The 13,264-nt window shown below is 41.4% G+C and overlaps 2 protein-coding genes across 5 annotated transcripts in view; one reads left to right on the top strand and one right to left on the bottom strand.

Moving 5' to 3' along the window:
- Positions 1-13,264, top strand: part of LOC131522208 (phosphatase and actin regulator 1) — a 43,115-nt gene that overhangs the window by 6,852 nt on the left and 22,999 nt on the right. Inside the window, exon 1 of one of the 4 annotated variants that reach the window (XM_058747545.1) lies at positions 12,767-13,251. The exons of 2 other annotated variants lie outside the window; for them this stretch is intronic. In XM_058747545.1, the coding sequence (XP_058603528.1) occupies positions 12,999-13,251 (253 nt within the window). In that variant the 5' untranslated portion in view covers positions 12,767-12,998. Of the gene's footprint in view, positions 1-12,766; positions 13,252-13,264 lie in introns of those variants that run through there. One more of the 4 variants, XM_058747539.1, reaches the window with a different exon arrangement.
- LOC131522198 (tripartite motif-containing protein 16-like) lies at positions 840-6,824 on the bottom strand. The gene is made up of 6 exons (XM_058747528.1): positions 5,747-6,824; positions 5,179-5,274; positions 4,865-5,098; positions 4,492-4,651; positions 4,304-4,351; positions 840-2,828 (listed from the first exon to the last, which is right to left on the bottom strand). Exons 1-6 carry the CDS (start codon positions 6,317-6,319, stop codon positions 2,260-2,262), a joined length of 1,680 nt encoding a protein of 559 aa, XP_058603511.1. The 5' UTR covers positions 6,320-6,824; the 3' UTR covers positions 840-2,259.

The raw sequence follows: 13,264 nt of genomic DNA, 5'->3' as shown, positions 1-13,264 counted from the left end.
AGAAGCACATTACACGTCCCGAGGCCGCCTCATATCTCAGCAGCTCTCAATTACTCAAAGTGCTTTAACTACAGTCTGAGAGTTACACAATCGACTGAACCGCGCTCTAGTTCTCATCCACAATAAGACGAAATGAGATTATGTCAGAAACGAGGGATCAGAGCCGATGTGTTTTAGTAGCCTACGGACAGGAGAACGAACTAGCATCCAGTGATGAGTGTGTTGGTTATTCGTGGTCATTATGGTGTGTGCTGTCTACATAGGCACCATCTGAACTGAGATGCACCCTTATTAACAATTTTGGTCCGTTTAGAAACTTTGCCGTGTGAAAGCGAACCGCACCAAGAATAAAAAGCAACACTGTAATAATTTGAATCCCTGGAACAAAGCAATCGATCTACAGGTGTGAAAGCACCCTTAGACCGTTAAACAGTTTTTCACCATTTTTGTGTTCAGTATTTTTTGGGCGGGCCTGAAATCATGTCTCAGTGACGCAGTGGAGCCTCTGAGCATGGCCCCTCCCCTATCACCATAACAACTAGAGCGCATAAGCATCAGTGGTTTGCCCGCTCAATCACAAGTTACTGTCATTACCGTTAGTTACTACAGCCTACAGCTGGCTAGCTAGTTGTACCTGTTTGCCATAATTTACAAAACAGCTCGGTCTCCTTATTTAAATGAAGCTGCTAGAGGAATGATCCATTCAGTCGTAGCGGTATTTGACTGTTGAGAGAGACAGCAGCTCTCCTCAGAGTGGGCGTGGTTTCAGTGCAGACAGTAGACACGCCCCCAGCGTTTGAGAGCTGGGATGCTGCTTATTTTAACATTTTGATACCTTATTTTATTTACTTGGTGTTTTTTATTTATTTATTTATTTATTTTTTAAAAATTGGATGACACATTTTTCTGTGGTGTGACAAACTCAGAACACATATTTAATCATTTAATATTTTATTTATTCAATTTCCTCTAAAACAGCCAGTGTTTGTTGTGAAATCAAGTATATTGTACACTCTAGCATTTGAAACAGTATAATGCATCTAATTAACTGTGTGATTTTTCCTCTTCTGCATGCACATAGAGTCAGGGTTTGGTGTCTGACATCCCTGAAATCAGCCTTTCTGAAATGTCTGAGGAGCTCATGTAGAGACGGTGACTCATGCTGAATCATGTCTTCATGGCTCTGGTCTGCAGGTTTTGTTGAGTCATGGAGGTGCTGCTTTGATCTTGTGAGGATGTGTTTCTGTGGCGTTTAGCAGCTCTTCTGTCTCAATGCTCATGTGCTTCAGCATCTCTGAAAGAACTGCACTTATGCTTCAGGCTAAAAATCATTTACCTGTTTTTGTGTCCAGTGCTTCTGTAATTCAGCTAGTCGTTACTTAGGTCAGGATTGGGATATTTTTCCATCATCATTCACTCTCCCTCATGTCATTCAGTGATATTTAAAACCAGTGGTTCATTCACAATTTTTAAATTAATTTATTTAATTGCATGTAGAACAAATATAACATCTTGAAATTTCATGTCATTTACATATTTTAACACCAATTATTATAAGCGGCTCATGTCACCAGAAGATAAAAATGCTGGAAAAGGCCAGGGCTACATTACGTAAATAATGAAAATGATTTATTGACTGTGTGTGATCATGTGAATTTAAAGATAGTTTTGATAGTAATAATAAAAATGAGACACTACATTAAAAACTAAATGACTGATTTAAATCAACACAAACAGAGGTTGAGAAAAGCACAGATACACACTGTCACTGAGATACACACCGATCTGTCTATGTGAGGATTTATTACATTTATTCTGATTCATGTTATTTCAGTGACAGAAGTTCAGCTGCAGTATTAATGTCATGAAGAGAAAAGAAGAGACTCTATCCACCTTTTTCTTCAACGTGGAAGTAAACCTTTGGGTGAGACTTCCGGTTCATTAGCCGCTAGGGAAATAACGAGAAGAACGTGCAGTAAACGGCAAAACTGTTTGCATTACAAACCAGTGTGTTCATAATTAAGATAATACGTTGATATAATATGGTAAGACACTCCAATTTTCAATATCAAGCAGCAAAACAAACTGTTTTGTACAGCTAAAAATATTTGGACTCAGATGAGACCGGAAGCCAGACCCATAGAATCTACAAATGGCCCATATTTACAGCAAGAAAAAGGTGGATAACATCTCACTGTTACTGATTTATCATGCAGCTCAAAGCATTATGGGTAGAATCTCTCGTCAGTCTATTCTGATTCATCCACACAGTTTCACTGATGATCCAGTAAGATAAACTCCAAACCCAGGATAGAGCGGCTGAGTGAATGTGGTCTGGACTGTGTGGATGAGGCTCATTGTGTCAGAGACGCTGTAGAAGGACAGAGTTCCTGCTCCGTGATCCACAAACACTCCTATTCTATAAATATCATCATCATCATCATCATCATACACTCCTATTCTACTGATGATGGGCTTCACAGAGAGATCAGTCACTATGTTATTGTGACTGAATGAGTATCTGGATGGAGAGCAGATCAAACTCCAGGACTGATCATTATATCCAAACCCACACTCTTTACCCGATCTCTTCCTGCTGATGCTCTTATATGACACTGATATAAACACACCATCATCTCCACTCCACTCCAGCTCCCAGTAACAGCGTCCACACACACTCTCTCTACACAACACCTGAGACACATCAAATCTGTCTGAATGATCAGGATACGGCTGGACTGTGCCAGTGCGAGTAATCACTCTGTTTCTCTCAGACAGATGGAGGTATTTATTCACTGTGTTCAGATCCAGAGTGAGCTGATGGGAATCTGATGGAGATAAAACACATCAGAATCAGGAATTATGAATCTGTTTGATCTTTTCATGTATCTGAACTCTTCATGTTCAGTAAGGTGGTCCTTATTTTTGGACTTTTAAAAAACTTATGCTCTCACCCTCCCAGTCAACTCTCCATAATGAGAAATGGAAATAAACCAGATTTCACTGAGATTGGACAACGTTTGGGGTGTGCTCAACAAAGCTGAAATTCTTAAAGACCATAACAGCATGTAAGTACCGTATTGTCCCGAATATAAGACGATGTTTTTTTCTTGGAACTACATCTGAAAAAACGCGGTCGTCTTATATTCGAGGTCTAGACTTTGACATGTCAGTAATACACCCACAACAATAGGTGGCGACAAAAACGCATAAAACGAGTGTGCCATGAAATATGTAATGTGTGTGTGTTGTAAAGATCGCGAGTGAAAACAAAAGAAAAAGAAAAGCTTACAGCAGCATGAGTCGTGACTGTCGTGTTAGTCTGATGGGAACAAACTTCCTCTGTAAGTGATTTTAAAACATAAGACAGTACACAGATTTGAAGACTACAATAAGATTTCACTTCTACTGTTAATAACATTTAGGCTACTATGAGATGGATTATGGAAGCATATGTGTAGCAAAATAAAATTTTGAATGTAGCCACACATATGCTTCCATAATGGATAGCCTAAATGTTATATAATTCAGATGGGCTACCTGCTATTTCAATGGTATATCAAAAAGTGTATATTTTTCAATGTCATTGTTGGTACATTTTATCAGTATTTACCATACTTTCAAAACAAAAATTAAAATAGCAAAAATATGGACAGCACCTGGTAACGTCGCATATACCTCCTAGGTATAGTTTGGGGAACACGCCTAGAAATGGGATGCCTTTAGAGTCTTCGTAGCGCGCTAAGAAACAACGTTATCAGGAAACGCAGCCCTGTTCAATTCCTCAGTCGTGGTATTAAAAGTGGAAGAGAGTGCTGTACATTCACTCCCCCACCTACAATTACTGCCGATACCGAGACCCGAACCCACGACCTTCAGGTTACAAGTTCAACTCTCTAACCACTAGGCCAAGACAGCTCCTCATCTGATATAGAAACAGTCAAAATCTTATCAGTGAACAAAAATGTAGCTAAAATCACCAATCAGATCTTGAAGTGCCTGTTGATAAAAAGATACATTCTTTGAGCACACCCTAAATGACAAATTATCTGGATGGTATTTTGCATACATTACATACTTCTGGTGGAGAAACAAATTAGGGGGTGAGAGGATAACATTTCCAAAAAAAACAACAATAAGGGTCACCCTAATCTTCAGTGTATCATCAGTGTCTCAGTACAGATGAGCAGATATCTGTGCTAATCATCATTTACATCATCAATTATAAACTCTTCTTTCAGCTTCTACAGAAGAACATGAACACACTCAGTGAGTTTTTCTGCTGGTTTTCTTACTGACTTACATTGTAGGAAGTGGTTCCTGGTCCTGGGAACAATGTTGGTGAATGTTTCTGTGGAAATCAACAGACATGAACAGTGTGATTCTCATGATCCTGCATCCATTCCTAACACATTTCTAATATGATGTTCTCCATGATATGAGATGATGATGGACTGGTTTCTGAGAGCAGATGAATCTCCAGGACTTTACCTCTGTCTGAGATCTTCTTGAGCTCCTCTTTGCAGAAATCCTCCAGTTTGTCTCTCAGCTGATGGACAGATTCTCTCAGAGCATCAGAAGAGACGAGAGAACTGAAGAGATCATCATTTACGTCTGTAGATTCAGGAGGAGCTGAGAGAGACTGGAAACTCTACAGAAAACACAAATCAAACTCAAAAACCTGCTCCAACATCAGATTTGACTGATCTTTAGTAACTCAATCCAGCACTTTCACAGCATCAGCTTCATTCTTCTCATATTCATTATATCACATTAGAGCTACAGATTCTAGTATTTGACACTTACACTATATGTGAGCTTATGTGAAGTCCACTATGACCCTGTTCTTCTAGATGTGTGTTACCTGCAGGAACTGGATGTGATCCTGTGTGTGTGAAAGCTGCTCCAGCTCAGCGTCTCTCCTCCTCAGATCATTGATCTCCTGCTCCAGTCGCTCCAGTCGTCCTTCAGCTCGACTCACTGCTTGCTTTTCCTGATCTCTGATCAGCCGTATCAGCTCAGAGCGGCTTCTCTCAATGGAGCGGATGAGCTCAGTAAAGATCCTCTCACTGTCCTCCACTGCTGTCTGTGCAGAGCGCTGTTAGGACACACAGTGATTCAGGCTTCAGTGAGTCTGAACTGAGACTGAGACAAACTTCTCTTCTTCTCCAGACTCACCTTCTGAGACTCCACAGCCTCTCTCAGCTGCTGGAGATCTTTCTCTCTCTGCTGGATTCTCTGCTGGAACGTCTTCTGCGTCTCCTTCAGCTGCTTCTGCAGGACAAACACATGATAGTGAATCTCACAGAAAACTACTGGCACTAAATCATCATGTGAACAGATGAATCCAGGAAAAGTGGAGCTGATAACTAATGACTGTAGGTTCAAACTCCAGAAGAAACGATTGATCATTTATCACCATCATACATTAACGTGAAGATTAAAGGGATAGTTCACCCAAAAATGAAAATTCTGTCATCATTTATTTGCCCTCAAACCTGTTTGTCAAAGAATAGGTAAATAGTTCACTCCATTATTTCATGTTTCTTAATCAAGGCCTATTTTATGAAAGATCATGTTGATAAATGTTTACGGTGTATGTTCAGCAGTGAAACTCTTCTTGCAGCTGCTGTTCATTTCTGCTGTCGTGTGCAGTGTGAATGCTGTCAGCTGTTAATATGGTGCTGATATAAACACATATGAAACGAGTGTCAGCAATATTTCATCAGTGTCTAGTGTTAAATACCTGTTTCTCTGTCCTCTGTGCTGCAGCTGATACAGTGTCGTGGTTTTTATGTTCATCCACCAAACACAGCACACATATACATTTCTGATCAGTGCGACAGAAAACCTCGAGGAGCTTCTCATGTTTCTGGCAGATCATCTCCTGCAGTCGTCCAGTGGCTTCAGTCAGATTGTGTCTCTTTCCTTTAAACAAACTCTCATGTTGTTCGAGGTGATTCTGACAGTAAGAGTTCAGACACACCAGACAGGACTTGATGGCTTTGTGTTTTCTTCCAGTACAGACGTCACACTGAACATCTCCAGCTCCAGCAGGAACCACACTTTGAAGTTTAGTCTTCTTCAGTTTCTCCAGCATTTCAGCAAACACCACGTTCTTAAATAAAGCAGGTCTTGGACTGAAGGTCTGTCTGCACTGAGGGCAGCTGTAGACTCTCTTCTCATCCTCCTGATCCCAGCAGTCTGTAATACAGCTCTTACAGTAACTGTGTCCACACTGGATGGTCACTGGATCCTTCAGGAGATCCAGACACACCGGACACAAGAACTCATCCTGAGAAAATCTGGCTTCTGCCATTTTACTGCACTAATACAGAGACACAAACACACAACAGCTCAACTACACTTCAGTTTCTATTTCCCTGAACTCAGTGTTTCCTGGTTCTGTGTTTGAGAGATGTGTGTAAAACAGGTGTGTCTGCGAGTCTGTAAAACAGGTTCCTCATTCCTGCTCCTGCTGACACATCTCTCTTGCTTAAAGTGAATGCAAAAACCTTGACTACTTGATTCAGGTTTATTTAATTAAAAATCAAACTAAACTCTGTGGGAAAGTGACTCTCCTGGACTAGAAATGGGGAACTTTTATAATGAAAAGTCTACTAGGTGTCAGTCTCAGATAAACACTCAAAGAACACAAGTTACAGAGAAGCAGGACAACAGCCTTAAAAACTGCAGTAATATTGCAACAAGTGTTCCTGTTGTTTATATTTAAGTGTTTTTTACTTATTAGTTTGTGAACACACGTTAAGTTTTGTTCATACAGTGATCTGCAGCAACAAAGCAACAGTTAATTTTGACAATTTGTGTTTTTTTGTTGTGAACAGATATGAAGGCCAAGTGGCGTTGTTGTCATGCTGACCAGGACTCAGATACTTTAGACATGGCAGGAACCAAGGGTTTGTGATCCAAGTATGCTGTGAAAACTCATCCCTCCAAAAAGAAATGGAAGTGCTGTACTGTTAGGTACAGCGTGAGCAGCTTTCTGTCAAATACACTGTAATCTGCTCATTAGGGGGCTACAATCAAAAAATACATGTTTCTTCCATAAGGCCAGAAAATGAGCAACTTTTGTCAATATTAGAATATTTAGAAATGGAGAAGTTAACAGGATAGATTTTATAAAGGATTTGGCCAACACTACACTGTAAAAAGGTTGCTGGAAATTGAAAAAATGGTTACAGTACTATTACTGTAATTGCATTTACGGTATAATAACGGCTTTACTGCAATTGCAGTAGTATTGAATGTGCAGTAGTATTACTGTATTTTAATTTACAGTATTTTTACCATATTTTCATTTACAGTATCAGTGCTGTAGTGTTTATTTTCATGTAGTTTAAACATTTTTTACCTGTAAAAAAACAATCAAATCAAATCAAGCACTGTAATCCATGATTTTTACCACCCCAACCCCATAAAAATCACAATAACTCATCAGCATTAGCTCTGATAGCTCTAATATTCTTTAATTGTTGAACATTTTCTTTTTAAAAGTACAAATTACAAGTCTTGATCTCTAGGATGAACTAGCTGAAAAAAGGGCATCACAACAGTCCCCTGGGCACTTTGTATCATGGCAAAACATACACATACTGAAAAGCAAAAGCAAGTACGTACACTAACAGTCAAAAGTTTTTGAACGGTAAGATTTTTGATGTTTTTAAAGAATTCTCTTCTGCTCACCAAGCCTGTATTTATTTACTGCAAAAGCAGTAATACTGTGAAATATTTTTACTATTTAAAATAACAGCTTTCTATTTGAATATATTTTAAAACGTAATTTATTTCTGTGATCAAAGCTAAATTTTCAGCATCATTACTCCAGTCTTCAGTGTCACATGATCCTTCAGAAATCATTATAATATATGTCACGGTTGCTTACGGGAGGAACGAGGAGACGTAGGAACAATGGCGGAGGCTCAGGAGGAGGACGGACAACCGGGAGGGGGCCGGCAGACAGAGACCAGGGAGGCGACGAAGGAGGGAGGAGCCATGGAGGAGGGATGGCCGCCGACTCCAGGGAGCCGACCAACGGCGGCGGAGCAGGTGGTGGAGGAGCCCGAGGTGGAGACGGAGAGCCGACGGGCCAGGGGGATGCCGAGGATCCGGGGGGCCGTGGTGGAGCCGAGTGCTCTGGCGACCGAGGCGAAGGCAGAGCTCCGGGGCGAAGCCGGAGCGACTGAGGACCAAGGTGGAGCTGGCGGGAGGAAGGAGCCCAACTGAGCCGGTGGGACGGAGCGACGAGGTGCAGCCGGAGGAGCGGAGTCCTGAGGCGATGGGGGGGGGTCGACGCCCGACCAAGGCGGAGCCGGAGGGACGAGGGAGCCTGGTGGAGCTGGAGGATCGATGGGTGACGGTGGAGGCGAGGGAGCTAGGAGCCGAGGTGGAGCCGCTGCGTCAACGGGCCGAGGTGGAGTCCGGGCCGAGGAGGCTGAAGGCGGAGGTGAGGGATACTCCAGCCCCGGCGATGCTGGAGGAAGGCAGTCCCGTGGGGCTCGCACCGCATCGATGGTGGGCTGAGGGCGAGCAGCGGGGCTGCCAGACGACAGTGGTGGAGGAGGCAGGAGCGGGTGGGAGGTTGGGCATTTGAGAGGAGCTGGCACTGGAGGAGCGGAGTTGGCTGACTTGGAGAACTCAGGAGACGGAGGGCTGAACGGGACCAGCGGGGACGACGGAGAGAGGAGAGGGGGCAGTTCGAAGTCCAGCTCAGATTCCCGTTCAATTAAATCCTCCATGTCCAGCAGTCCCAGATGGATAATCAGGTCACCCTCGGCCACAGTGCAGGGGGCGGAGCTCCACTCCACGCTCACACCGTCAACGGCTGGCTCCCTCGTCGTGGGCACTGTTGCCAGCTCTCGCACCTGATCTGACGGCTTGGGCTCAACTTCTGGGACGATCTTCCGCTCAGTCGCTCGGCTTCGCGCTGGCTCGCAGATCGTGGCGGGGAATGGCTCTCCGTCATCGGTGGGCTCGGGCTGACGCTCCGCACTGCGGGGAGTTGGTGGGCTGGGATCTGGGTCTGGAGTTTCTCACCAGAGTCCACTCCACGAAGGCGGCGAAATCCTCCCGAGGACCATCCTCGGACGACAGCGCTCTGCATGCGGTGTTCAAGCTTGCGTTGTAGAATGCGCAGAGCGCGTTGTCCGGGTAGCAGGTGGCGTTAGCTAAGCACAGGAACAGTCTTGTGTGGTCCTCGAGAGATCTGTCCCCCTGCTCCAGCAGGAGGAGGAGGAATTCGGGCCGGACATGGGGATCCATGGGGCACAACGGAACCAAAAAAAAACACTGGGTAAAACACGGAAACAAAACAGAGGGTACAAACACAGAGGTTACTGTATTCGGTCCGGTGTTCTGTCACGGTTGCTTACGGGAGGAACAAGGAGACGTAGGAATACTTTCAAAATAACAGTTCTTTAATCCAAACAGGGGTATCACAATGCAGACAGGAACAGAGAAGAAGCACACCATGGACGATAGACACCGGACAAACAAACAGGGAACTGAACACTATATATATACACACAGACAATTAGGGACTAAGACAAGACACACCTGGAATCAAATTAACAATTAGACTGGGAGACAGAAACTGGGTCACACGGAACACAAGGGGAGCAAAACACAACAAAACAGTCCAGGGGCGTGACAATATACTGATAAACATTAGTTATTATTATCATCATCATCATAACAGTTGAGTACATTTTTTCAGGATTCTTTGATGAATAGAAAGATCCAAAGATCAACATTTATCTGAAATAAAAAGATTTTGTAACATTATACACTATACCATTCAAAAGCTTGGATTCAGTATTTTTTTTCAGGATTATAGAAATTACTACTTTTATTTAACAAGAAGATAAAGAGATTTATAATGTTACAAAATATTTCTATTTCAGATAAATGCTGTTCTGAACTTTCTATTCATCAAGGAAACCTGAAAAAAAAATAGACTCGGCTGTTTTCAACATAATAATAATAATAGTTTTTTTGAGCAGCAAATCAGCATATTAGAATGATTTCTGAAGATCATGTGACACTGAAGACTGGAGTAATGATGCTGAAAATACAGCTGAGCATCACAGAAATAAATTACATTTTAAAATATATTCAAATAGAAAACATTTATTTTAAATAGTAAAAATATTTCAAAATTGTACTGTTTTTGCTTTACTTTGGATCAAATAAATGCAGGCTTGGTGAGCAGAAGAGGCTTCTTTAAAAACATTAAAAATCTTACTGTTCAAAAACTTTTGACTGGTAGTGTTAAAAAAATCAAATAATACAGTAAAAATTAGTTTGTGTTGTGTTAAATTTCAGTAATTTTGACAATCAAAGTTGACAAGCTCTCCGATGAGAAACAGCAGGATGGGATTCAGGCAGATCCTTTTTCTTTGCACCCTCTTTCCAGAATGCCAGCTGATCTGTGACTTTCAATGCATTTGGTGCCACAAAGATCTGAATGAACCTGCAAGCACAAGAAAGAAAAAAAAAACATTATTTTTCAAAGCAGTGTTTACAGAATTTGCTTCAGCTGTCAAACTTGGTGCTGTATGCACTTTGATGTTAATAAAACCTTATATACTACATCTGAACGCACCTACAAAGGAAGGTACATAATTAGCTGATAATCCATCACATTCAAATTATTAAAGCTCCATTTTTTACAATGCATTCTCAATCAGTAGAGCAAAGTGCTAGAATGCTGAATTAATGGGTTTGATTCCAGGGGCGGTTCTAGGGTGAGTGGACATCCGGGGCTCAGCCCAGAGACATTCATTTATGTATCAGAATACACGGGATACAAGTCAAATAAAACAGGCTATGCTGAAAAGTTACATTGGCTAAGTGGCTTAATTTTTCTTTTAAAGCGACAAGTGTAATTAATTATAATTTGCACTTACAAATTGCATAAATAATATTATGAAATTAATTTTTAAATATAAACAAAAATATGTAATGATAGGAAAAAAATAGAATGATACTTTTAAAAATTAGATTAAAATTGCCAGTAGGTGGCAGCAAGCCACTGTCTTAATGACTGAGCCACTGAGTCATTTATTCAATCTATTCATTAAAAACTGCTGATTCTTTCAGGAACAAAGAAACTGTTTTTATGAGTGGATCAGTGAATCACTGATTCAAGGCATTCAAAAAAGGTAAATTCTTTCAGTAATGAAACACTGTTGTGTGCAGAGACGCACAACATGGCTTTGTTTAGAACCGTTTTTGCAAAAAGACAATATTTTCTTCACGATTTAAATCACTTAATATTAACTTCTTGTTTATTGAATTTTGTGGCCCTGACACTTAGTAAAGTCTGCCGCAGACCATGCTAAATGCTATCTGTTCATATAATCTAGTCATTTCTAAATGTGTGTGTCCTAGAAAATCTGTGCTTATAATACCATGATAAAAAATCTATATTTGTTGCTATACAGTAACAGTAATCTAATTTTGTCAGATGGGGATATCGGTATCAGGAATTTATAGGCTACAGTAAGTTAAAGATACCTGTAGCAGCTGCATTTTGCTGTTTAAGTGCTGGTTCAATAGAAATAAATTTTAATGCGCATGAAAACTCAATCTTGATGCGCACACACCCCTAGCGCCGCCCCTGTTTGATTCCCAGGGAATTAATAACTTAATAAAATGTGTAGAAGAGCGCAGGGCACAAACTAACACACATGGTTTCAATATTTCCACACATGCTAGCATAACCAAATTTACAGTATTTACTAGCTGCCATATCAACACTATATAGAGAACAAAGTGCACCAAAATTCAGAAATCTTTTGAAGATGTTGCTGAATATTTATTCTGCCAAAGCAGAAGTACATTTCTGGCTGAAGTAAATTGTCATCTCAGTTTTTAGTATTCATTTAGAATTAGACAAATCTGAACAGCACTTGGTCATTGGTCAGTTTTTCTCGGACAAGTTCACTACTGTAAATTTACAGTAGTTTACTGTAGTGACCATATATTTTCCCATAATCCTTTGCAGTTTACAGTAAAATACAGTATATACATTTTACAGTATCTTACTGTACATAATACAGTAAAATACTGTTCAAATTACAAAAATCAGTTACAGTGTATGGTTTAGATGTCTGAAATGTCTGCATTTCAGAAATGTATATTTGACATAAATTACATTTTTATTTATGATAACTGGAATACCACCAAACAAATTAAACATGGACATAATGAAGTCATGTAGCAACTACTGAATGCAGCATATTAATAGCATACTACCATTTGCAATATTACAGTACCACTGTTTGGAGGCAGAATGCAGTATGCATCAACAAATGCTTCAAAGTAGTATGCAACATTATTGTCACATGATCTCATTACATAAATGTTAGATTATTTAGATCAGCTTATCCAGTTTAGTGTAAAATATCTTCACTTTTGGTAGTCTGATCAAACGACGAGATCTTTAAAAAATCACAGGAGATACACTTTCAGCTCCGAGGTCACACTGGAAACAGAAGGTCAAGTCAAGTGCATTGCTCTGTGAGATACAGTAGTGCACATAGTGTACTGCACATTTCAGCAAATATATTCCATGCATACTGAAAATTCACATTCTGCAGAAACAGCAGGACTGGTATGTTAGCATGCTGAACACGTTTGTGTATTTGAGTGGAGGCAAACAAAACAGTAGCTTCCATATAATCCAGTAACATATTGGTGTGTGTGTGTGTGTTGCATCACTGTAGTGTTTCATTAGCTGTGCATCAAACCCAGTGAGCTGCAGGCATACACGCGGTTCAGGTATCTCTGAGGCTCAGAACTGCTGTGCACACAGGCAGCTCGCTGCGATTTGAGACACGGCCCTGCGCTGCAGTTCCGGTGTGTGGCCCACAGGAGGCGGAAGGACCGGCGTTCACTGCGCATCTCAGCTGAGCTGGAGACCGAGAGCGCGCTCAGTGCCGCTCAGATACGCGTTCATCAGCCTCGCCGTCACCATCATGTCTACGGCGGATCACACGCTCATGCACGGCAGCTGGGGCAGTAACGCGCCCGCGGGGAACGCGATGGAGAAGCCGAAGAACAAGGGCTTCAGCCTGATCAGGATGATGTCTCTGAACTACAGAAAGGAGAACAAGAATCCGCAGCAGCAGCAGCATCACAACAACATGCCCTTCATGATCCACTGCCACATCGGCAAAGAGATCAAACACATATGCAGCAACTGCAGCCGCGGCAGCCTCGCGCAGGACGGTGAGTAACCAGC

Source organism: Onychostoma macrolepis, chromosome 02, assembly GCF_012432095.1.
Source record: "Onychostoma macrolepis isolate SWU-2019 chromosome 02, ASM1243209v1, whole genome shotgun sequence".
Classification (NCBI taxonomy): domain Eukaryota; kingdom Metazoa; phylum Chordata; class Actinopteri; order Cypriniformes; family Cyprinidae; genus Onychostoma; species Onychostoma macrolepis.
Note: the sequence above shows the minus strand (reverse complement) of the source record. Positions and strands in the feature narration are given on the sequence as shown.